The sequence below is a fragment of the Triplophysa rosa genome, linkage group LG12 (genome assembly GCF_024868665.1).
Source record: "Triplophysa rosa linkage group LG12, Trosa_1v2, whole genome shotgun sequence".
Taxonomy (NCBI): Eukaryota; Metazoa; Chordata; class Actinopteri; order Cypriniformes; family Nemacheilidae; genus Triplophysa; species Triplophysa rosa.
The window spans coordinates 14,268,707-14,292,249 of NC_079901.1; the positions used below are offsets into that span (position 1 = coordinate 14,268,707).

Sequence of the window (23,543 nt, forward strand, 5' to 3'; positions counted from 1 at the left end):
AACGACACAAACACACAACACACCACACACACACACACACACACACACACACACACACACAGGCTTTGGTTGACTATCCCCGTGGGGACAGTCCATAGGCGTAATGTTTTTTATACTCTACAAACTGTATATTCTATCCCCTATCCCTAAACCTAAAGATCATAGAACACTTTTTGCATTTTTAGATTTTTAAAAAATATTGTTCTGTTCAGTTTATAAGCTTTTTTGCCCATGAGAACCTCAATTTTGGTCCCCACGGTGACACGAGTCCCCATGTGTTGGTGTGCATTCAGGTTTAGGTCCCCACTGGGATATACAAACATGAACACACACACATACACACACAAACAAAAAAGCAGGTAGAAAAGAGCAGATTATGTTAACCCAAACATTTTTATTCTAATGTCCATGCTCATTGTGTGTGCATGGTGACTCATAAAGTCACCTACATTTAGCTACCCAAAAATGAAAATTCAGGCTAGAGAATGAAGGTCATTTGTTTGCATTTGTTGGAGAAATAATGAAGTCATGGGTTAAAATGATAGGACAATCCCTGCAGTTCTACTTTACAAATATTTGTCTCACATTGATCGCAACTTCGCAAGGTACAGTTGTGTGTAATAACATGCATCAAATGCATCAAAGCATGTCATTACATTCACAAATACTTACAAGGAATTGTTAATCCAATTTTTTTTCTTTATTTTAAACCTGTATGACTTTCTTTCTTCTGCATAACATAAAATAAAATATTTTGAAGAACTTTGAAGAAACTTTTTGATTTCCATTGTCTGGACACAAACTCAACAAAGACATTTCTCAAAATATCCTCTTTTGTGTTGCACAGAAGAAAGTCACATACAGGTTTTGTATGACATGAAGGTGAATAAATTATGAGAGACATTTTATTTTTCAGAAAACTATCTCTTTAATATTAATGAAAATAAAATGATACAAACACCATTTAATCCATTGAATAGAGCATGCATTTCTTATATTTTAAACTATAAGAGATATCTGACAATTCTCTTAAAAACAGCAGTTGGTCAGTCAGAGTTGAGGTCTGTGCACAATACAGCATTTATGCAATTTCATCCAAACTCGCCCACAATTTAGGCTCTGTTCCTGTCAAATTTTAATATTATGTTTTTAGCAAATTAATTAAAAACAATAAAAACTGCAATGTGTTAGACTTCCCAACTGTTCCCACCTACAAATCAGATCGGGTCCAGCGACTCAAGTCGCATGGGAAACTTATGAGAATCTATCTCAGTGTCATTTCCACTTCAGACTAACTAAAATATTGTATTCTTTATCAGGGCTAATTTTTTTGGAGTAAACTATATCATTATTTATTTACCCGCACATGGTTCAAAACATGACTATGACTTTTTCTTCTGTGGGACGCAGAAGATATTTTGAAAAATGTCTCAGTGGTTTAGTGTCCATACAGTGGAATTCAATGGGGACCAATGTTGAATGGTAACCAATGTTTTTAAAATATATATATATATATTTTGTTCTGCAGAAAAAGTCATACAATTTGCAATGACATTAAGGTGAGTGAATGATATGAATTTTTATTTTTGGGTCAACTATCCCTTTTAGTATCTTGATAACCATGAAAATTAGCCCACCAGTACCATAAATTACAGTCTGAAACCATCACTGTACCACAGTACCAATAAGTCTGTAACAAAACACTGTACAAAAAAGAACAGCTAAAGATGTAGCTTCCCCTTCAGAGGCCTCAAGTCATTTTCCACCAACATTCATAAAAGTCCAGCACATGCTGTAATCTTTCAGACATCGTTGTGAATTTAAATGTGGTTATGGAATATTCAACAAGATAAAGCAACATTATTCTCAAATATTCAAGCTTTGGAATGTCCGCCACCCACCGTGACATCTGAAGTTATTCAAGACATTTACAACGACGTCTCCCCCTCGTGTTTTCATGTAAATTCTCTGCCATCTTCACAGAGAGAATCCCTTGTTTGCTAAACAAGTAAACAAAGTCTGTATATATCGTCTCTTGGGAATTATATCTGTAAGGCAATTAAAATAGGTGTCTTAGCCATGTTTTTGTAAGAAAGAGAAATACAAATATATTGTATCAGCCTCTGAACCAAAACACCAGGAACTGATTCACACAAAGGTCCTCATCACACACAAACACAGAAACGCACACCACACACCAGCGATATTGTTAGACCTCTCTCATCCCCTATAAAGCCAGATGATGCTCATTTCATTATTCTGCATAGCTTAATTCACATCAGTGTCAATCATCAGCATTCAAATTCATTTAAACAGGAATTGAACAGCTACTGGTCATGAGTCTTTCAGCCATTCTGCGACTTCACACAAATCTAAGAGAGTCTTTAAACAAATCTCCAATTTAAAGAGAGAAACATTCCTCAGCAGCGATAAGAGACTTTCATAAAAGGCTGGCATGAATTAATAAAGGCCTCGCAGTACACACACACAGTGACAGTCAGAGCATGCAAGCAAAAAGCAAGCTGCAGCCCGAATCCCTCGCTGAATGGCGACATTTAAATGTCAGACAGCCTGTTTAGAGATCAGATCCTGCTGATTTCAGAGTCACAGAGACTTCAAGAGTTACAGAGAATTTGAAACCATCAACTCATCAATTAATTGGCTGTAAAGTGTAATAAATATAAATAAGTTCCTAACTGACAGAATAATCGTAATTATTAAGTGATTCAAATTTTGAGCAAAATTACAAAGATTCATATCGCTGGTGTCCTTCTGAAACTTGTCTCTCCATATTTTGTGATTTTTATTTTTGTGTAAATCAATATTATTAGGGCGGTCAAACTATTAATCGCGATTAACCACATCCAGAATAAAACTGTATTTTCATAATATTTGTCTGTGTTCTGTGCATATTTTTTATTTATTTATAAACACATACGCATACATTTAGGAAATATTTAGATCTGTTTATTTATATTTACCAATAATTTAAATTATATATAAATGTTTATTCATTTTTATATTTTTAAATCTTAAATATATGCATGTGCGTGTATGCGCTTATAAAAAAAAGCACAGTACATGCGATTAATGTATTATGTAAACACAAACCTTTATTCTTGATGCGATTAATCGTTTGACAGCCCTAATTATTATTAGTCACCCTTTATGTTTGTCACTGGATTTTGTAAATGTCTAACAAAAAAAAAGTATTTAAAAGTGATTGTCGACTTTGACAACACAGTATTTAATCATTTAAAAAATACTGTTTTTCCATTTCCTGAAAAACTGTGAATTTGGACATTCAAGGTTTCGGAAGGACAGCGACAATATGGTGCATTTATGGCAACCCTTCTCTTTGATCATGAGATGTATGACAGGGTTCAGGGGTCAGGGTTTGGCTGGTTAGAATGGTACAGTCAGCCCCTGCTGGTGATGACAAGACTACACTAGGACACCAACTTTCTCCACCGATGGCCATTCAAAAGCATGTATTGAGAAAATATGTTTTACAATCAAAACATAAAATCTACATATTAGACCAATAGAGTAATACCGCTGGTGAACGTAAACACATAGATATAAACACAAAAGGTACCTACGTTCACCACAGACACTGTATCTTCTGAACTTTTTAACATTCACAAACCAAACATACCTCGCGGGCTTCAGTCCCAAGCAGTTCTCAAAACAGTTGCTCCACATTTTGGATTAATCTGCTGTAATACGTGTCTAGCTCTCAGAGAAATCAAAATTCTCCTGTTCATTGGCTGGATGTCCACACATCAGAGAGAGGGAGACAGGAATGAAGCTTGGACAAAATCACATATCTGGATCATCCCTCTGATCTCTGATCCTCTCAATCTTCTGACCGCATTGGATAAACCAAGGCACGTCAGTACATAAATTACAAGCCAGGATACAGCTCGGATGAGTGTGGGACTTTTTTTAGCCCGCTTTTGGGGTAGTGAACTCCCAGCGTGGCGCCTCTGGGACCCGTGCTGCAATGCGATTGGTTCGTGCCGGGGCACGAGAAGCAGATGGGCTCCCTGTGCAAATTCGCTTTTTGTAAATGGCACGGATAATCAAACGCTGTGAGTTTGTCATAGTGCCGCTGGCTTTTATTATAAAAATTTGCATTTGTAATCAATTATGATATTACACTGCATATAGAAGAGACTACATACAGCGTGATGAAAATCAAAGAGCAATTTAGCGTACAAAATTGATTATCGACTCATTTTCATAGACATTCTTCTTGTGTGTCGTGTGAGATGAGAAACAAATAACCGTAATATTGATCGAGATTGTCTGGGTAGGCCCAGCTAGCCCCTACATGTAGAGCAAGTAACTACACCATTGCTGCAATAAAGAAACATAAATCTCCAAATTTCTCCATAGTAAAACTTATCATATAAGACAATGTCTTAATAAGGCATATGTCACGTGATTGAAGGCAGACCTGGCTTGTTCTCAATAGACACACAGCAAGATGAATCAGGATTTAAGTCAAGACAATCTGCTGTTTTACCCACCCCTGCTGTGTGAGTAAATCCATTCAATGCAATAACAAATTACATTTGCCATACAATGAAATAGCATGGGGATCACTGACGATCAAGATCAAAAAATGAGGTCCCCTTTCACGCGAATGCAAAAACATCACAAACAGACAAACTTGTTTTTAATTTGTATAAAAAACTATTAGGATTTTAAACCATGCAGTTTTACTTTAAGTCATGTGTAATCTTAAAGTAACCCAGAAGGCCCCATTAAAAAAACAAAACCTGGCAGCCTTGATGCTAAGGCAAAAACGTGTACATGCACATGAAACATTATCACAACCCAATAAACCCGAAAAGGGTGATCGGTATCTTACATGTATATGTGTCAGATCCTGCATTACCCTAACATGGGTTTATCTGTGGTTACATTATTCATTTTACATGCGTAATCAATAACTACATAAATTGTGCACCATAAAGCCTTAAAGGTGCAATGTGTAATATTTTGGAGGATCTATTGACAGAAATGCAATATAATATACAGTACATAACTATGTTTAAAGTATAAAGACCTTACATAATGAAGCGTTATGTCTTTATGTTAAAACACCATGCACTGTGCTGTGTTTTACCGTTTTTTGTGTGTTTTTCAGTTTTTCTTATTTTCTCCTGTAAAGCTGCTTTGGAACAATGCACATTGTGAAAAGCGCTATATAAATAAAATTGAATTGAACTGAACTTGGACATTGGTTGCAATTCGTAACCTCACCGCTATAGATGCCGCTACATTTCCCAAACTGGACCTTCAAACTCACAGGGTTAGTGCTGATGCTTATATCCAGACTTGTGCCGACATGTGGAACTGATTTAAAGCAACAACGAGCAACCTTTTGACGTTAAAATAATGTCTCTAAAATGATTTTAGTGGTAGGTCAACTTTTAACTGGACAAATTTTACTGCCGTTGCTACCTGAGCAGCCTCCTATCGGCTGAAATTGCACTTGTAACTTTGGTGTTCGGGCCAGTACAAGCCCCGCCTATCCCCTGCTTTACGGCATACTCGTAGCCTGGGAGAAGTTAGCCAACAGCAGAGCTAACAGCAAGACGAAACGAACCAAAACATCACCATGGCAGAGCCAGCCAAAAAACCAAAGAGGGTTTTGTCGGAGGAAGCAAAGAAAAGAAAGCGAGAGAGTGATCGGACACGAGGCCGGTCACGAATCAATATCGGACAGGCTTACACTTGGTGGCAAGAGCAGCAAAAGGCAACGGGTTGCAAAACGGATGCAGACCTTGCGGTCCGGCTCCTGGATTTGTAAGTGTTATTTGTACATTTTTTGTTACTGTCCTGTACTTTTGAATGTATTTGTTATTAGTCTGTGTCATTGGCGCAACACCAGTTCGCACTTTATAAGCGTAAGGTAGCTGAGAGATAATATACGGTTGCCGGTGTCGATAGCTAGCATGTTGTCGTGTCTCGTCATGAATGTGTGTAGTGCTTGTAAATAAAGACTAAACAACCACACTAAACGTGTTGTGGTAAAAAGTAGCAGATTATTTTGTTCAGACCAGTAAACCACGTGACTGTTGAACAGTTCAGTGGTTGATTAGGCTAATGTTGTCGTTATATATATTATGTACATGCTATGCGCTGTTTTCATACAGAGTTGACTGTAGTTATAACATATATTACACAAAACACAACGCCTGGTCGTGATTGTGTTTAGTGACTTCCGATATAATAACAAAAGAAAAGTACTATAGGTTACAAAACACATTCAAGTCCATGCGTTGTGTTTCGGGTAAATACAAATGTTCAATGTAGCTAGCACGCTCTGTGCTAAATTCTAACAATCAGCTGCTACCCCCGAGTCTACTTTGAGGTTGTAGTATAGCCCTGTAGTACAGCCCATAGTGTTGGCACACGTGTGGTATAAAATGAAGATGAAACGCTGATTTCAAAAACAATACAGTTACATATACAGTTTATGAATAACATAATATAACATATTTTTTTGGCCAAAGTTACCAGAATAAGTTGGTAACCTTGCTTCGAACACGTAGGGTTGACTACTTACGATACATAGATCTTTGTACTGATATACGAAGAACATATGGTAACACGGACTACTTTACCTGATCGGTGGACATAGTTTGAACAACGTATCTGGGTCCGTCGGCTTAGTAAACAAACTCACGTGTATTGAGCTGCCAGCGGGAAATCTTTGCGAAAGATTTTGCGACACTGCATACAGACAATTCCGCTTATCAACCACGTGGGGCAACAGTGAGCAAAAGTTGCTCGTTGCCGCTTTAAACACTGCTTTATGCTTTAAACCATTTGATTTTCTGAAATGGCATAGTTTGACTGAACAGTCTACCTCCCATTCCTGGAGAAGAACATCTGCAAGTCAACCAAAATGGACGTTATTCTTGAATGGCATAAGGGGAAACAGCCATGTAATACAGTACACTTTAGTTTTAATCGTAGTAGAGGCACAGCTGAGTGTGAAATGTCTACAAGATGCAACTTAACAGAGCAAATCTCAAACGCCGGTGCAGTTTGTCTATTATGATAATCTGATGTTAAATACTGAAAAGAGTCCGTCTTTAACATTTTAAGCAAAATATGATTAACTGTACTGTATGTTTATGCATGTACAGTATGTTTGTAAGCAATGTTCTGCTTCATTGTCATATGCAGGTTAAACAGCATTTGTGTGGTGGGCCTGTTCGCACAAACGTCCGGAGGCTGAATTAAAACCTGAAAATAAAGTTAGTCATTTTCTCCAGCTAAATGTACTGTAATTACAGTAACGTCTAGGAGGAAAAGCGAAAGGTAAACACATAGGCAGGTAGAGGCCACGGCTGTATGTTATTAAGGGAGCAGCTCACAATCATGGGTTTGGTATAATTATCACATTCGAGCAGAAAACAAAATCGCAATAAAGCGACTCATGCTGTGTCTCTGAAAGAACATTGAAACCAAAAGAAACTTCAAAGAAAAAGTAGCATTTTCATTAAATCATGATAACTGAATCTGAGCCAGCGTGCTACAGATATTAGTAAATATGAGAACAATCCTCGGTCTTCCTGAGCTGTTTGCAAGAACTGACGAAGAGTACTGAAGAAGAGTCATCATGCTTGCACAAGTATTTGGCTTTTAGTTTAGGAATGTTGCTGCTGGTATTTAAAGAATACAAAACCTCTGGTGAAGAGGACTTTGAACTATGGAGGAATGCTGAAAGGTGGTGTATTATACAAAATGGAGACAGAAAGTTAAATAATGAGTGAAGTATTTCTTCACAGGTGTCAAGTTCCACAGAAATCACTCAACTTGCCAGTTTAACAGGACCTGTTGGATTTCCCTAATGTCACAACATTCATCCAGCGGTTAATTCACTCTCATCGCAATATAATCCTTGCCACAGAGGCACGTGGTTTCGAATTAATCTAGTATTATACAACATAACCCTGTCAAGCTGTTTTAGCATCTACAAGCATGTCCAGCATGAAACATCCTCTTGTCAGCATTCTGTGAATATTACATGAAATGTGTAGGATATTCTAGTACAGATCTTCTTAACCAGCAATCTTATAAACATTCAATGTGTTCTAGCATCGATTGAAAGAGAAAGATCCACCCACCTGTAGGGTGCATGGTAAAAAGGATGAGCAGGCTGAGAATGGTAATGTTTGGAGTACTCAGATTGGCTCCACATGGCTTCCTGTTCAATCCAAACAGCTCCAGGTGACAAACTTCTAGCTGAACGGCTGACACTTACAGAAAGTCCTGTTCTACTGCTTTCATTTTAACAGCAGAGATGTGAAAAAAACTGTTTTGACAACAAAGCGAGTCAGAGTACAAGGAAGAACCACGTTCGAGAATAATGCAATAGTTTCAGTTTTCTAAAGCTCAACCATCTCTCAGCAGACAGTAGAGAAGAAGAGAGGTTTCAGAGCTCCACGGCATCAAAAAAACAGAACTGGTACAACAGGACGCTTCCGGAAAGACGTAAACATGGTGATTTTGTGGTTATCTGTGTGATCTCCTATCTCCGACGCTTCGGTTTCCCCACAGGCTCACACAGTAACCAGCCTGCGCACATACACACCAGTCCTCTGCTGTGACGTACCGCCGCACACACACTCACAGAGAGGAAGGGAGGGGTGGAGAGGCTCAACCTGCTTTTTGAGATCTCAGCTCACTGACAGGATGTGCAGTGTGGATGGGCAGGAAGAGACATTGGGCACAGGATGGGAAATATGTGTCATGAGAGATGGAAAGAGCGAGAAAGAGAGAGAGGATTTAAGAGTTTAATCAACTATTGAAACCGAGGTTACAGGTGCCATTTTGTATCTGATCAGAAATATCCCAGCATTCCTAAAGGAAAGTCACTGGCTATGGTGCTGGATAAGACGTCTGAATCTGTTCAGCAAACATTTTCGACATTTTCGATGATGAAAAAAGGTAATGTGTTTATTGCTGTGAAAATGTTAGATTATATGATAGATTTCGAGGTACAGTATTCAAATTTTCATTTATAATACTGAAAAAAATGTCCATTTTATTGACACTATTTTTATTCATGTACATTGTGACGAGGGAGGCGTGACGAGAGCCGTGGGAGGAGAAAGCGAGGCAGGTGGCGCGAGAGATAATGAGTGTCAGCTGGGCGTTACACCAGTCTCGCATCTATCACGGAGGAGATCGGAAGCATAAAAGGACGAGCGACAGGAGTATACGGCGAGAGAGGACCGGGCCCGGACATGTTAAGTTTTGTTTATGTTTGTATGGCCTTTTTACTGCTGGGTTATTGTTGGTTTATTTTTGATTAAAAGTTTGTGATTGTTCACCGGTTCCCGCTTCCTTCCTTCCTTTTAATTGAACATCGTCACAGTGGTGCCGAAACCCGGGAGGAAGGAGGGACATGCTGTCGAAGAGCCCTCGCCGCTGAGGGGGATCGCGGTGCAGAAGAGTTAGGGCAGCGCGGACGAGGGTAGTCCGCGAGCGGCTGCCCGAGGCAGTGGTGCTGGCGCGTGTGCCCGGACGGGGCGAGGAACTCGTGGAGTAGAACTCGTGGCGTGTTCCTGGGTCCGAGGTGGGGTGGCTGCCATCCGAGAGGGAGCCGAGAAGTCAGCCCCGCTGGCCGTGGGCCAGAGCCTGCTACCGTCCACCGTGAAGGGGAGGAGCAGGAGGCGGGGGACTTGCTGCCGGCTGCCCTCAGTCGGAGGAGCAATCGCCGGCCGCCAGGACACGAGGACCTCGCTGCCATGCCCCTGGGTCTGAGGTGGGGTGGCTGCCGTCCGGGAGGGAGCAGAGGAGTCAGCCCCGCTGGCCGTGGGCCGGAGCCTGCTGCCATCTGCCATGAAGGGGAGGAGCAGGAGGCGGGGGACTTGCTGCCGGCTGCCCCCAGTCGGAGGAGCCATCGCCAGCCGCCAGGACACGAGGACCTCGCTGCCGTGCCCCTGGGTCTGAGGTGGGGTGGATGCCGTCCGGGAGGGAGCGGAGGAGTCAGCCCCGCTGGCCGTGGGCCGGAGCCTGCTGCCGTCCGACATGAAGGGGAGGAGCAGGAGGCGGGGGACTTGCTGCCGGCTGCCCTCAGCCGGAGGAGCCATCGCAGGCTGCCAGGGGGCGGAGGAGCGAGGGAGCGTCCAGTACCACCACATGGCACCGCCTCTCGGCTGGCTGAGGACTGAGCGACAGCGTGTCGGGGAACCGGACCACATTTTTTTCCCTCTGTTTCCTCTCTCCCCTCTCTCGTTTCTGTCGCTCCTGGTGCTTCCGTCTCCGTTCTCTCGTCTCGTCTGTCCATGCCCCCAGGTGCTGGGGCCGTCGAGACTGGCCCCCCGGGGGAAGTAAGCACAGTCTCGTGGGTAACCCCGGCCTGTGAGGGGCAATGGGGGTATGTGACGAGGGAGGCGTGACGAAAGCAGTGGGAGGAGGAAGCGAGGCGCGAGAGATAATGAGTGTCAGCTGGGCGTTACACCGGTCTCGCATCTCTCACAGAGGAGATCGAAAGCATAAAAGGACGAGCGACAGCAGTATACGGCGAGAGAGGACCAGGCCCGGACATGTTAAGTTTTGTTTATGTTTGTATGGCCGGCAGTCTACCGTGAGGTGGCTGCCGGCCTTTTTACTGCTGGATTATTGTTTGTTTATTTTTGATTAAAAGTTTGTGGTTGTTCGCCGGTTCCCAACTCCTTCCTTCCCTTTTATTGAACTTTATCACATACATAAAATATGGAAAGTTGGCTTTTAAATCTCATTCTTCGTTGGGGTTGAATGTGATTGGTTAAAATTTTGTGAATGTTTTGAAAGCTACGTAAACCACATGCCTTCACAATGCAGATTAAGACAGAAGATGAAAGTAGAAAGTGTATCATAGTCCGTCCCAGATATGCCTGAAATGTTTTTAGTCAGCACAAAAGAAACTTTAATTTCTGCTTTGTCTTTGGTTTCGCGAGTACTGGCCAAGGGATCTGAAGGAATAAATCCCTCATCTGTGTAACACAGAATCCATGATGTCTGAATGTTGGCTCCTTTTCTTTTCTGACAAAATTTACAAAAAACAAAATGAGCCATCTATTCAACTAATGTGCTAATTCAAAATGCACCAGGTTTGCCCAGTGATCAACCAGCAACGCTGCATTGATCATTCAAATTAAAAGACATTTTAAGAACCAGGAGAACAAATTCAGTCAATAACCACAAAGTTGTTTTTTTTCTTAAAAGGCTCATGCCAGAGTGCTATTTCAGCACATTTCAGTGCCTAGAAACTGGACTGGACATGGTCAGTGAATACAAGATTTTTGTTCATTAACTTCACCTCTCTGTACCACAGCTATTCCTTAAAGCAGTGCACACATACTGTACAGTAAACCACACATGCTGCTCTGCTTGAATTTGAATGTGTGGTTCTGTCAATGTTATCAGCTGTAGAGAAGTGTGTGATTAGTGACGTGTGTGCAGCTTATCTGCAGCACACATGCTCAAAGTCAGGGGGACGTCTTCCCTCATATGTGAGGATTTGGCCTATAAACGTTACAACCACCTGATTTCACTTGCTGTATTGGGACAGAAAGCCACACAAACACATTATTATATGTAAGATTTAAAGGAGCAATGTGTATTTTTAGCGGCATCTAGTGGTGAGGTTGCGAATTGCAACAAATGGCTCACTTTACCCCTCCCTTTCAAAGCACTACGGTGGCTGCACAGAACTAAGATGTTGTTACGTATTTAGTATTTACGAAATGCGCTCTGTAGAGCAGTTTGTCCGTTTAGGGCTACTGTAGAAACAACATGATGAATTCCATGTAAAGGGACCCGCGGTGTATGTAGATATATAAACACATATGTAGGCAATAAACACATAACGCTTCATTATGTAAGGTCTTTATACACCTTTGAAGACATAGTTATAGATATTATTTTGCATTTCTGTCAATTCATCCTCCAAAAAAACTACACAATGGACCTTTAAAAAGTCAAATTAAAAATTAAACCGGAAGTGCAGCTGGACCAGTGTTTACATCTTCCGAAGTGGCCTATACATTATATTATACATCTATAATAAAAGCTTTTTAACATTCTCTCTATAAAAAGAAAATAAAGAGGCACGTTTGCGTTGCAAAGAGTAACGGTTACATCATTTTAATTCATTTTTATCATACAAAGTATCTGGTTGAACAGGTGGTTAGTAAATAAGACACAAGATTTTGTATTGAAACACTGCACATAAAAGTGATTCAGCTCCACCAATGTGCAAAGAAAGTGTTATCTTACCATCTGAGCTTGTTAAATTTAAACTTTCCTCTGCAGAGCATTCAATACACAGAATTAAAGACTCTATCAGTGTGTGTGTGTGTGTGTATGTGTGTGTAAATGAGTTTTACATAATGGCCATGAAAAATGCATGCATTCAAGGATGGATATAGAAAGTCTAGACTTTTCAAGCTGTTAGAGAAATATTAAGTCAGTCAATCACAATCTCTCATTCAACACTATTAACCTCCATTAACTTCTTTAACAGAGAGTCATTGACCTCTGACCTCAGATGTGACATTTTGAAGTGATGAAGGGTTCAGATCAAAACATCAAAGGTTCATGTTAAACTAAATGTGGGTAGATCAGACAAGCTTTCCATTGCCCATGATTGGGATTTCACTAGGAAGATGCTTCAGAAAGAGAACACTACTAGACATCTGATTCCTATTTCATTTTACGAAATCATGCAAGAACACAACAGACCAACTGTGTAGGCACTTCAGGGTGTTGAGTAAACTGACAAAATACAAACAAAAGACAAAGCGAGTCTAGACATGATGAATTGCTCTGTTGTGTACTTAACACACAAATGCATATGGTGTGGAAGAGTTATAATTATAGCAGTTAAACACACTGAACTAAATAAGACACTGTGTCTTTAAATAATGAACGGGTGCCAAGATGCAGCATATCCCTCCTAACTGCAGAATAATAACACAGGCAGCATGCACAAGTTTCTGCAGAATCAACCAGATCAGCCGACCGAATACGTCATTACAACTTTCAAAAGCTGCAAAATTAAAACCACTGAAAGACAATCCAACCAAAGCATTATTTATACTGTACAAAGGTGCGGAAATGTACCTGTGTATCCCAAAGATGGAGTGGTCCGTCCTCGGCCAAGCAAACTTCTGTCTGACCAGAACAGTTTCCTGACCCGAGTCCCGTTCACAACCACAGCAGTTTCCCATTCTGAGAGTCTCAGCAGTACTACAGACCCTGCCCTGCCTCACCTCTTCTCTGCCTCTGCCTTTCTAAAGTCTGCCAGGGCAGGACACACGATCTGATGCCGCACTCAGATGCCAATGCTAATGTTTGCTGTAAGGGCACCGGGGGTTCAGAAAGCCAACGCCTCCGGCTGTCACAAAGCATGCCATTAGCTAGCCGCCTCATCTGCCTCTCAATTCCTCCTTTGTCCCTCCACCACACGCTCTGTCCTGCAGGACCCACAGTTATACCAGTAACTGGCATGACAGTGTGTTCCATATGCATGCATGCTGTGAGAGAGACTGCAGAAGATGATAGGGCAGTTCAGACATTTCATGTGTGTAAGAAGAAATGCGGTTTTACAGTATATGGTGGCACTAAGGCCCAATAGGTCAATAAAGAGAGGTCAGAATTTCTGAGTGCAAAATATATTCAAGCTTTTGTACTAAAAATAGATACTTAAAGTGATACTTCCCAAAAAAATGAAAATTCTGTCATCATTTACTCACCTTCGAGTTGTTCCAAATGTGTATAAATGTCTTTGTTCTGATGAACACAGAGAAAGATATTTGGAAGAATGCTTGTAACCAAACAGTTGTCGACACCCATTGACTCCCAGAGTAGGAAAAATTACTTTATCATTTTTTTTTTCTGTTGAACACAAAAGAAGACATTTTGAAGAATGTAGGACAGCAAACAGTTCTGGGGCACTTTGACTACCATTGTTTTTTTCCTACTATGGTAGTCAATGGGTGTTAAGAGCTGTTTGGTTACTGGCATTCTTCCAAATATCTTTCTCTGTGTTCATCAGAACAAAGAAATTAATACAAATTTGGAACAACTCGAAGGTGAGTAAATTATTTTTGGGTGAAGTATCCCTTTAAGGGACAGTTCACCCAAAAGATATGAACATTTTGTCAACATTTGCGCACTCTCAAGTTGTTCCAAAACTATTCAAATCTTTGTTCTGTTTAACACAAAAGAAGATCTTTTGAAGAGCTAAACAATTCTGGGGCACTATTAACTACCACAGTTGTTTTTCCCTACTATGGAAGTCTATAGTGCCCCAGATCTGTTTGGTAACAAACATTTTTTCAAATATCTTTCTTTATGTTCACCAGGACAACAACATTTAAACAAGTTTGGAACAACCTGAGGGTGAGTAAATGATGACAGAATTTTCATTTATGGGTCCCTTAACGTCCCTTTTTCATCTATACTGGGCTCAATATACAATGTGTCTTGTTAAAGGGTTAGTTCAAAATCAAAATTATGTCAACATTTATTCAGTTAAAACCTGTATATAACTTCTTCCTACTGAGGAACACAAAATATGATATTTTGAGAAATGTCTCTGTGGTTTTGTCTTGATTTCTCATCATCTGTCATAATGTACTAATGTACAAAAAGGAAGCAAAAGAGACTAGGGATGTGAAGGCTTTCGATCCAGAAATTACCACCTGTGGTCAGGAAGACAGATACTCAGCTGGAAGTGACGTCCTGCAGTGCAGTTTAGGAGTCTGGTAATCTGCTGAAGGTCACCTGATAGATGAAAGTTGGCTGCTCTCTACCAGCATTACATATAAAACAATGTATAAGGATAGGTCATTTGAGGTGGTAGTCTGTCATACTAATCTTGAAATCGGATACTGTAACAATACAATTCTACAACAAAATTACACTGCACTTAAGTAGTCAGGGGCAATGTCTACATGTCTACAGCTCTGATGCCTAACAATTTTAGGCATATATATTTGATCTGCATGAAAGATAATATTTCTGCTGGTAGTTACCACGGATGTGATCTTGGCTGTAAGGCCGGGGAGATTTAATACTAGTGTAGATGTGATATAAAAGTAATATGCCTTTATTGCAGGTAAGACTATTGATTCATCAGCTGATCAGTTTATGTGATTAAAAAATATATAATGCATTCAAAACATTATAATGTAGATCCCATTGAAACACTTGCTCACACATTATTCTAGACTATTAAAGCAGTAATATTATTACATTTTCACAAGTGCTTCAATTGCCCTGAAGCACTCACCCACATAAAAAAGCAAATGTAATACTCTGACTTCTTGAATTAAATTTGATATTATAATCTAGTCTTCCTCATTATGATTCTATTAAAGATACTGTTATAGTGTTTTTAATCAGAATGAGATCTATTAGTCTGTATAAAGAAAAATTCCCATATTATTTTCCCATAATGTACAAGCTGGGAAACAGGAATTATGAAAATGTACTTATAAAACAGCAAGTGTTTCAGGTCCACGAGGCCTTGAGATGAGCAGGATAAAGCATCAGAAACATTAAAGAGTCTTTATGTAACATGCCTTCTCCCTTACTGATAGAAGTGTAACAGTAATGGTGAGGTGTGAGAATCAACAATGTGCTCTGTAGATTTCTCCAACTCACATCCTGCAGGGCACATTAATATGTAATTGTGCTGAATGAAGCTCACTTCTATCTTCAGAATAAAGAGATTCATTAATATGAAGCACACTGAGCCGTCTGACTCGTGCTGGCCTCTGGGCTGCTAGTTTCTGAGCTCTCCTCATAACTGATCATTTATTTGCCATGACGCCGCAAGCCAAGCCTCACAAACAATTTTAGAAAGTTTAGAAACCAAGCATTAGTGGTAATTCCACACATGCGGACTCATACTGTAAAAATTCATTTGGACACACATGCTAAAATTATACGTTTGTGCTAACTATACAGTGTACTTTATAGTTACCTCAGATTTAGAGCAAGTAAATCTGAAAAAGGTCATTATCTTCTCCCCTGCTGACTGTTAGAATAACTAGTCTAATGTCTCTTTATCGTCATAAAAGACAACAAACCATTAACAGATCATCTGATGCATATACGTATACTGCTGGGGTTTATGTCAAAGTCTTGTTTACAAGTTCCCAAGCTGCTACAAAAGGGCAAATTAGAGAATATAAGGGGGTCTCTAACAACTTTGGGGCTTCAAACTATAGCAATATTTTGCACAGAGAGAGTATAAAACACAAATTAGAAATATAACTATTTTTGTTATCAATTATTTTCAGTTGGTGTCTGTGATGTAGCAGTTGTAATAAATTTTGCAAGAACAGATAAAAACGATGTAGTTAATGATCAACAGAGAAAGTAGGCCTGTTTTTTTTTACATTACATTACTCACAGATCAACTTTTGTAAAGGATCAGCATAATCTGACAACAAGTGGGTGAACCAAAGAAAAAAATGTTATTATAATGTAATACGAAAAAAGAAAATACTGCGTATATATGCGTGTAATAAACACACACACACACACACATATATATATATATATAAAGCAGCAAATTTACAAAGACTCAGGGAAGGTGAACACATCACTGATGCTACTGTAATCCACTCAAACATCATCTATAATATGCAATATTTAAGTTATTGCTATTGTATGTATATGTGAATAGATGAATTCCTTTCATCCTTTCTTCTGTATCTCTGAAATCAAGTTCTCTGCACAAGTGTTTTATAAGGTGTATATCTTAAACTGTTAAACACATTTAGAAGAATGAGCTTTGCAAACTTGTGTTCGGCTAACATAGCCACTTTGATAGAGCCAGATGAGGACCATTTGACAGCTTTTAGTTGCTAAATTACCAGAATTCAATAAAACCGTAAGAGTTATGTCTAAAACACTCATATACATCCCAATAAAGCCTGTACTTTACAATGACTTCTATGTAAGGAATAGAAAGTAAATGAAAAATATGAGTCAGCCTCACATAACACTGAACTCACAATACAAACACTGCAGCAGCATCAGTAGCTCCCTCATCACATGAGAAAGAAGTCTAGCGATTCTCATTACAATAAAAGTGAAGTAATTACTCTACCTAATTTAGTCTGACACAGGTAACCTCCTAGTTTCCTAGTTTCTGTCCACATCCACAGTCTGAACAGCTAGAAAATACACAATAGAACTGGCAAGCATTACAGTATCAACACGTATCAATCTAATTCAATGTTACGGTTCATTTGTGAGTCAATTACAACCCAGAATGCAATATTCTGAGAGACAAGAATCAGAAAGACAATAACAAAGCATCCAACTGCAAAAGCCACAGTTCTGAAAGCCATACTCTCTTTCAAAACACCCTGAGCTATACACCGAAGCAGCATATAAACACAGATTGTGAGATCAACAGTCACGCAATCTTGATGTAAAATTCAAAACAAAAACAAACATTGTGCATTATTCATTAACAAAGCAGATTTTGAATAAAATCGACCAATCAGTTATCAACAGATATTCTAGGGCTATTCTAGATAGACTATCAGGCCAAGCATAGGTAGGGAGTGAAGGGTCGTAATGGGGGGATGTAGATCTAATGAAGTAAGGCAGGTGGTCACGGGTTAAGTGTCAGTCTTACAATATCACACTGTAACCGGATCTTTGGGAAACCGGTTCTCCAGAGGAGAAATACAATGTTGAATTTATGGCGGTGGTGACAAGGCAGAATAGGCATCAGATGTGCTCCATCAAGCACTGCCAGCGTTCCTCTATTTTCACGGCCCATCTCTTGGCCACACACTCCTGTTAGAAGCTAATTGGTGAGGAGGCGGATCCTTAATCACATCCCTCTCCAAGGATCACTGGTCAACATTCTTTGGCATCTCCTTCGCTAGAACAGGGAATAGGACGGTAGGGTACAATAATCGGAAAGTAGGTGGATCATCATTAGTCACGACACACAAGCGAAATCGAATCGAATGTCGAACCCCTGAGTGAGCACGTCTTTCACACGAGCCGTGTGCAATGTAACACGAAATACTGTTTATTTTAAGCATTAACCCACTAGTTCACCAGTGTATCCTATTTTGCATGAGGGGTTATTGTATTGAAAGCTCCTGTGTGAGACTGTATTTTAAATGATGGCAAGGGTTACAAAAATCACATGTTTGGAGCAAGATTGTTTGCAATTTAACATGAAAACGTCATGTTTACATCCCATCACCCTTCATTTGCATGAAGTTAAACTTTACTCAACTGTCACATTGCTGGACACACCCACATTGTTTCTCTTGTAGCAGACAAATATATGAAGACAACTTTCTTTAAATGGAAAAAAGCTTTAAACGGAACTGCTCAATAATGACATTTTGAGATAATACACAGTATTTTTTCTGCAATGCTCTTTCAAATCAACATGATTAGGAAAAGAACTACATAAATAAAACTCAATGTCGCTGGAGTCAAATTGCATCAAAACAAATGACTTCCGTTCTTTTATGTGAATGCCCATTGACTTTGCTGCCTACTTCTCTTAAACAAAATTAACTTCCTTGCCTTTATACTTTCTATATGCTTCAATGTACTGACAAGAATAAGAGATCCATGAAACCACTGTAGCACATGATGTGCTCTAAAGTGCTCTAAACTTTTATAAAGAAGCTATTGAGTCAATAACAGCATACTACTGTCTACGCTTAGAAAAACTCAGGTCACAATATTTCTGCCATAAACCACCTGATACAACCGTTTAAGTTAGATTCTTTCAATTTTCCATTAGCTGCAGTCATATGTATAAGCACATACAAAAAAGAAACAACCCGTCCAAACACAGTCATGTGAGTTCCAGTAGGAGGTCACTCTTACATCCTATTTACCTTTATTTAAACAGGCTCCACCCATGCAAGATCCTCAAGAATACTGTCATGTGATATAGCATATGATGTATTTTGGATTCGTCAGCAAATACACATTACAGTCATGCAGACAAAAAGTGTAATCTGACTATCTTTCGCGGCACAGCTCTGAATGCAGGTACTGTATATAATCATTAATGTCATCTATACATTCTTCAGTCATGCAAACAGTTGGCAAAGTTGGATCCATCCCAAAGGATGGATATAGGGCTCTATAGCAATGCAACCATCTATGAGCAGCCGTACATAATCTTTAAAGATATTACATAAATGAATAATATACTATTTTAAAGACATAGTTCACCCAGAAATGACAATTCTTTTCATTACTGACTCAACCTAATGTCATTCATTGTATTACATTCTTTCTTCTTTGGAACACTAAGGAAGATATGCTGAGGAACGTTGGTAAACAAACAAAATTAGCCTCAGTTGACTTTCATTGTATAGACACAAAACCATTGAGACATTTCTCAAAATATATTATTTTCTGTTCCACAGTAGAGTCATAAACAGGAGTTCAGCTATCCCTTTAAACATCCATCAAATTCAAATGGACGTGTGCACCTGTTCTTTAGACTTTGCACTGTAATACATTTTTACAATATGTCGATTGTAAGACAATACGTGTAGTAAGGAATAAAAAAGCCTTTATGTTCCGCGATCACAACTGTCAACATTGATAAATCTTTCCTGAGCTGGAGTGAGACTAAGATCAGCCAAATTAAGATCTAGTAACAGCGTGTCGTGCATAAGACCTGTAATTCACCTGACGCACTAGAGAGGTATAATTGCTATAAAACACGTTCACTTACTCGATAAAGAAACTCGCTCCTTCCTTCGTAAATCCTTCCTCCCAACCATTTGGCAGATCTAGCAGAGGAGGGAAGGGAATAACAGGTGTTGCAAAACTTTTACTGCTCGGTTTTCTACATGCATAAGCAAAACTTAATAAAGAAAATCATGCCAGCTATAGAAAAGCACACATGCACGTACCCGACCGGATCATGTGTCCAGAATTCACGGGTTCACCGGTTCGGGGATGAAGCCAAGTATTGGCGCTCGACTCATCGCTGGCATGAAAACAAACCACCTGTTAGCGACGCGAACGGCTGGGAAAGACTCAAAGGGTTAGAGAAACACATGCTTAAAATTTCAATAACAAACACGCAGTCTCACTCAATGAAAAAGACCCTGCCGTCTTTGCACACCCCATAGGACCAGTTCTCAGGTAAGGTGTCCCGCTGGAGCGGCGCCGCCATGATTCCCGTGTAAAGCCCCGGCGTCTGGCTCACTCCTCGCTGTCCTCTCTCTGTAGCGTTCGTTCAACGCTCGGGCACCAGGCCGACGATTAAAGGGGAGGGATAACTTTCTATTATATGGTTTGCGTTATGGTGTGGAAGCTTAGCCGACAAAAATGCATTTATGACATATAAAATCCTAAAACGAGTATTATTACTATAATTATAACTTTAAATAATCATTATTTTTTATTATTTTTATTATATTTGTTGTTATAGTGGTTGTTGAGGTTGATGTTGTTATTATTATCATCATTATCATATTTTATATAATAATTTGTCCAATTTGTGTCGTCAGATTTGTATGTAAGTTATGTGTGTTCGTTGTGCCTGCGCTGTCACATCGCTCGGTTCGATTTTTTCCTGTAATCATGTTTAGTCACCACAAACATGGTTGTACGTGGTGCATAGGCTGACTTAGAGGCAAAATATATCATTCTTTCTTAGTAGTAAAATTGTTCATTTCAATATTTTATTCGCATAACGTGGGCGGTGCTAAAACACTTCTTTCATCTGATTGGTCACGTCTTCTGTACGATCTTGTGTCTGTCAGGCAAAATAAGAGTCTGTACGAGTGGACTGGACTGCAGCAGCAGCACAGGAAAGTGTTTGCACTTATAATTGTTTAAAGCCATTACTCAATGTGATAAATACTTAGTGTAAACTGCTTACCATTTGAAGCATACCATCATGCATGTTCTTGAACTCACTAAGAATTTTTATTGGCTTGTTCAAGTGTGTTTAGTCTTAGAGCTAAGCTTTGCAGTAAAACTGCCCTCCGGATTGTGATTTATCAACAACATCTTAAATTATATAGCTCATAACAAATGAAAGTTGCAACTGGACAATCATTGAACGCATAAACCAGTGAAAATACACAATCTCTTAAAAGACACTGCAGTGAATTTAATGAAGTATGCTTGAAAAAACATTAATGGAAAGTTTTAAATGGTTTTACAGCTTGAAGAGTTCTCATATACAGATATGGCTTATTCATAACAGTAAAAATATTTTTTGGCATTTATTTGTCATTTAAACTTAAATATTTAAACTTGAAAGAGTAGAATGAAAGATTTATCTTTTCGCGCCCTCTAGTGGACAACTTTAAGTGTTATTATTGCCTTCATTGCTCAGATAACAATGAATGGAAATCCCAGAGTCACCAAGGACAAGGAGACGTCCGAGTCAATTACTCAACCAATGAAATGACAAAAAAATAAGTTTTTTTTCAAGCCAACACAATTAGGAAGCCCCAGATCAACAAAAACATCAACCAATTTTGTATGTAATTAAAGTAATACAAACCCCGCTAACACAGTACGTCATGACTACGTCGCCAGTTCGTCTTCATTTGGTCACCGTGACATTACTTTGTGACCACGTTCTGAGGACGTCTTGGCAACGTTCCATTTCTTAGAATTTTTGCTTCCAGAAACGTCCTAGCCACGTCCTCAAATAACGTCGTGAATTAATCCCATGGAGAACGTTGTAGCGACGTGATGTACTGGTCTTCAGAAATAGTCCCCTGGTGTAAAATTCTTATTCTCTAATGAAAGGATAGATTTTTGTACAATTTTTAAAGAAAATATCCAAAGGCTTAATGATGCAGATTTATTTTCACAGCCTTTCCTGATCATATTTACCTATGGTATGTAAAATATCGTCACCTTAAGGTTCTGACATTTTGGTCAAAATTGAGTTATTCACATATTCTTTTTCTGTGACAACCTATTTACATGAGGCCATATTTGTTTTTTTAAATGTGTACATTTTGCTTTTTTTAAGGAAACAAAAAGGTTCTATCTACAAAATCGAATTATAATTAGGTTCTATCTGCGAGCCACAAGGATGCACACAAGAGGACCAATGAGGATCAGCTTTCTTTGTCATGTGTACGGGCTCCTCAGTGACAGAGAAATATCTGAGGAAACAATGTAACGCAAAACAATGTTTAAAAGAAACCTCAAGGTTGACTGACTGTTTTATTAATACTCTTGTCATGGAGAGCAGCTCAAACTTCAGCAATTTTTTGTTTTGTTTTAAGTTTTGGTGATTAGATTTTTTTATATTTATAGATTTTCAGAATTAGAAGGTTCTATCTGCATTTGACCTGTTCCATTACAAATTTCAGAATGTTGATATTGTACATTAAGAATACATTTAGGGTCTCTGTCTTTTTCATGTATGAAAGAGATTTGTTCCCCATATCATTTTTGCTATATGAATGCAAAAGGTTTGAACTTTGTGTGTGCGTGCGTGAGTGTGCGCGTTGCGTGTGTCTCACATCGTTGTCACTTTTTTTCACCCCGATGAGTTTGCATCCCTGAGAATTACAGAATTATTTGAAAAAAATCTGCAACAGCTTTTTAAAAATTACACGGGTTGCAAACTTGATATAATTTAAAACAATAAACAGTATAACTGGTCAATGAAAGCACTTTTAAATTTGTCATTATTTTAGCTGGTACATATTATACCACTTTGTGAATTGATTAAAGTAACTTTACTGCACATGGTTCCGCTCGCCTGTTTTCCCTGCTGCTATACGTGACATAACTGACACCAGGTCCGTATACTATTTGTTATTGTGTCTTACCTTCCCAAACCAGATTAAATTAGGTGTTTTAGCGCTGCCCTCGTGTTCGAATAAAGCATTGCAGTCATAAACCGATATGTAAACAAAAAATGAGAAATCGAGCCCATTGGTAAACTAACGGTCCGAATCAGGGTATGCTCTGGGTCCGTGTAACGCTTTGCAGTTCTTTTTTCGATTTTTACCATCAAAATTAATCAAATGAAAATTGATTTCAAACTTTCATTTTCAATTTTCATGGGCACTTCACAAATGGATAATTGTCTCTCAGTTTCATTTTCAATTATACGTGTTTGGGTAATTGCTTCAGAATTTCAGATTTTAGAACAAACACAAAAATTACTTGTTTTTCTAATTTTACATTTATGTGCTTGCGCTTGCAGCTGGATCGTACCATATCGCCGGTGGTAGGGGTTTACAGGGCGTACTACTGTTTATATCAGATCACCGTTACCTTTGCACGTTAACCACATTGTCTGGACAATGATTGAGTGGAGTGCGCTTGATTCATAGGAAAGTGTGATCCGTCGGTTGGTAGAATGTCCATCTAGAAAACATGTCGCTTTCACGGTTAATGTGTAGCCTAATTATTGTGAGACGTCATATTATCCCTTTATAACAAGAAAATATATCATTTAAATGCCATATTATCCCAGGGACGTCATTTCCACTGGGGACAAGGGGGACATGTCC

General features: G+C 39.2%; 1 protein-coding gene across 5 annotated transcripts in view; it reads right to left on the minus strand.

The window, feature by feature from the left end:
- The window catches only part of plekha7a (pleckstrin homology domain containing, family A member 7a), a 63,163-nt gene extending 42,897 nt beyond the window's left edge, over window positions 1–20,266 (minus strand). For 3 of the 5 annotated variants that reach the window (XM_057347503.1, XM_057347505.1, XM_057347504.1), the window contains exons 1-3: window positions 20,136–20,266; window positions 19,953–20,029; window positions 19,772–19,829 (exon numbers count right to left, since the gene is read on the minus strand). In XM_057347503.1, coding sequence (XP_057203486.1) covers window positions 19,772–19,829; window positions 19,953–20,029; window positions 20,136–20,218 — 218 coding nt within the window. In that variant the 5' untranslated portion in view covers window positions 20,219–20,266. The remainder of the gene's footprint in view (window positions 1–19,771; window positions 19,830–19,952; window positions 20,030–20,135) is intronic. The other 2 variants (XM_057347507.1, XM_057347506.1) reach the window with 1 other exon arrangement.
- Between the last annotated feature and the right edge of the window lie 3,277 nt (window positions 20,267–23,543).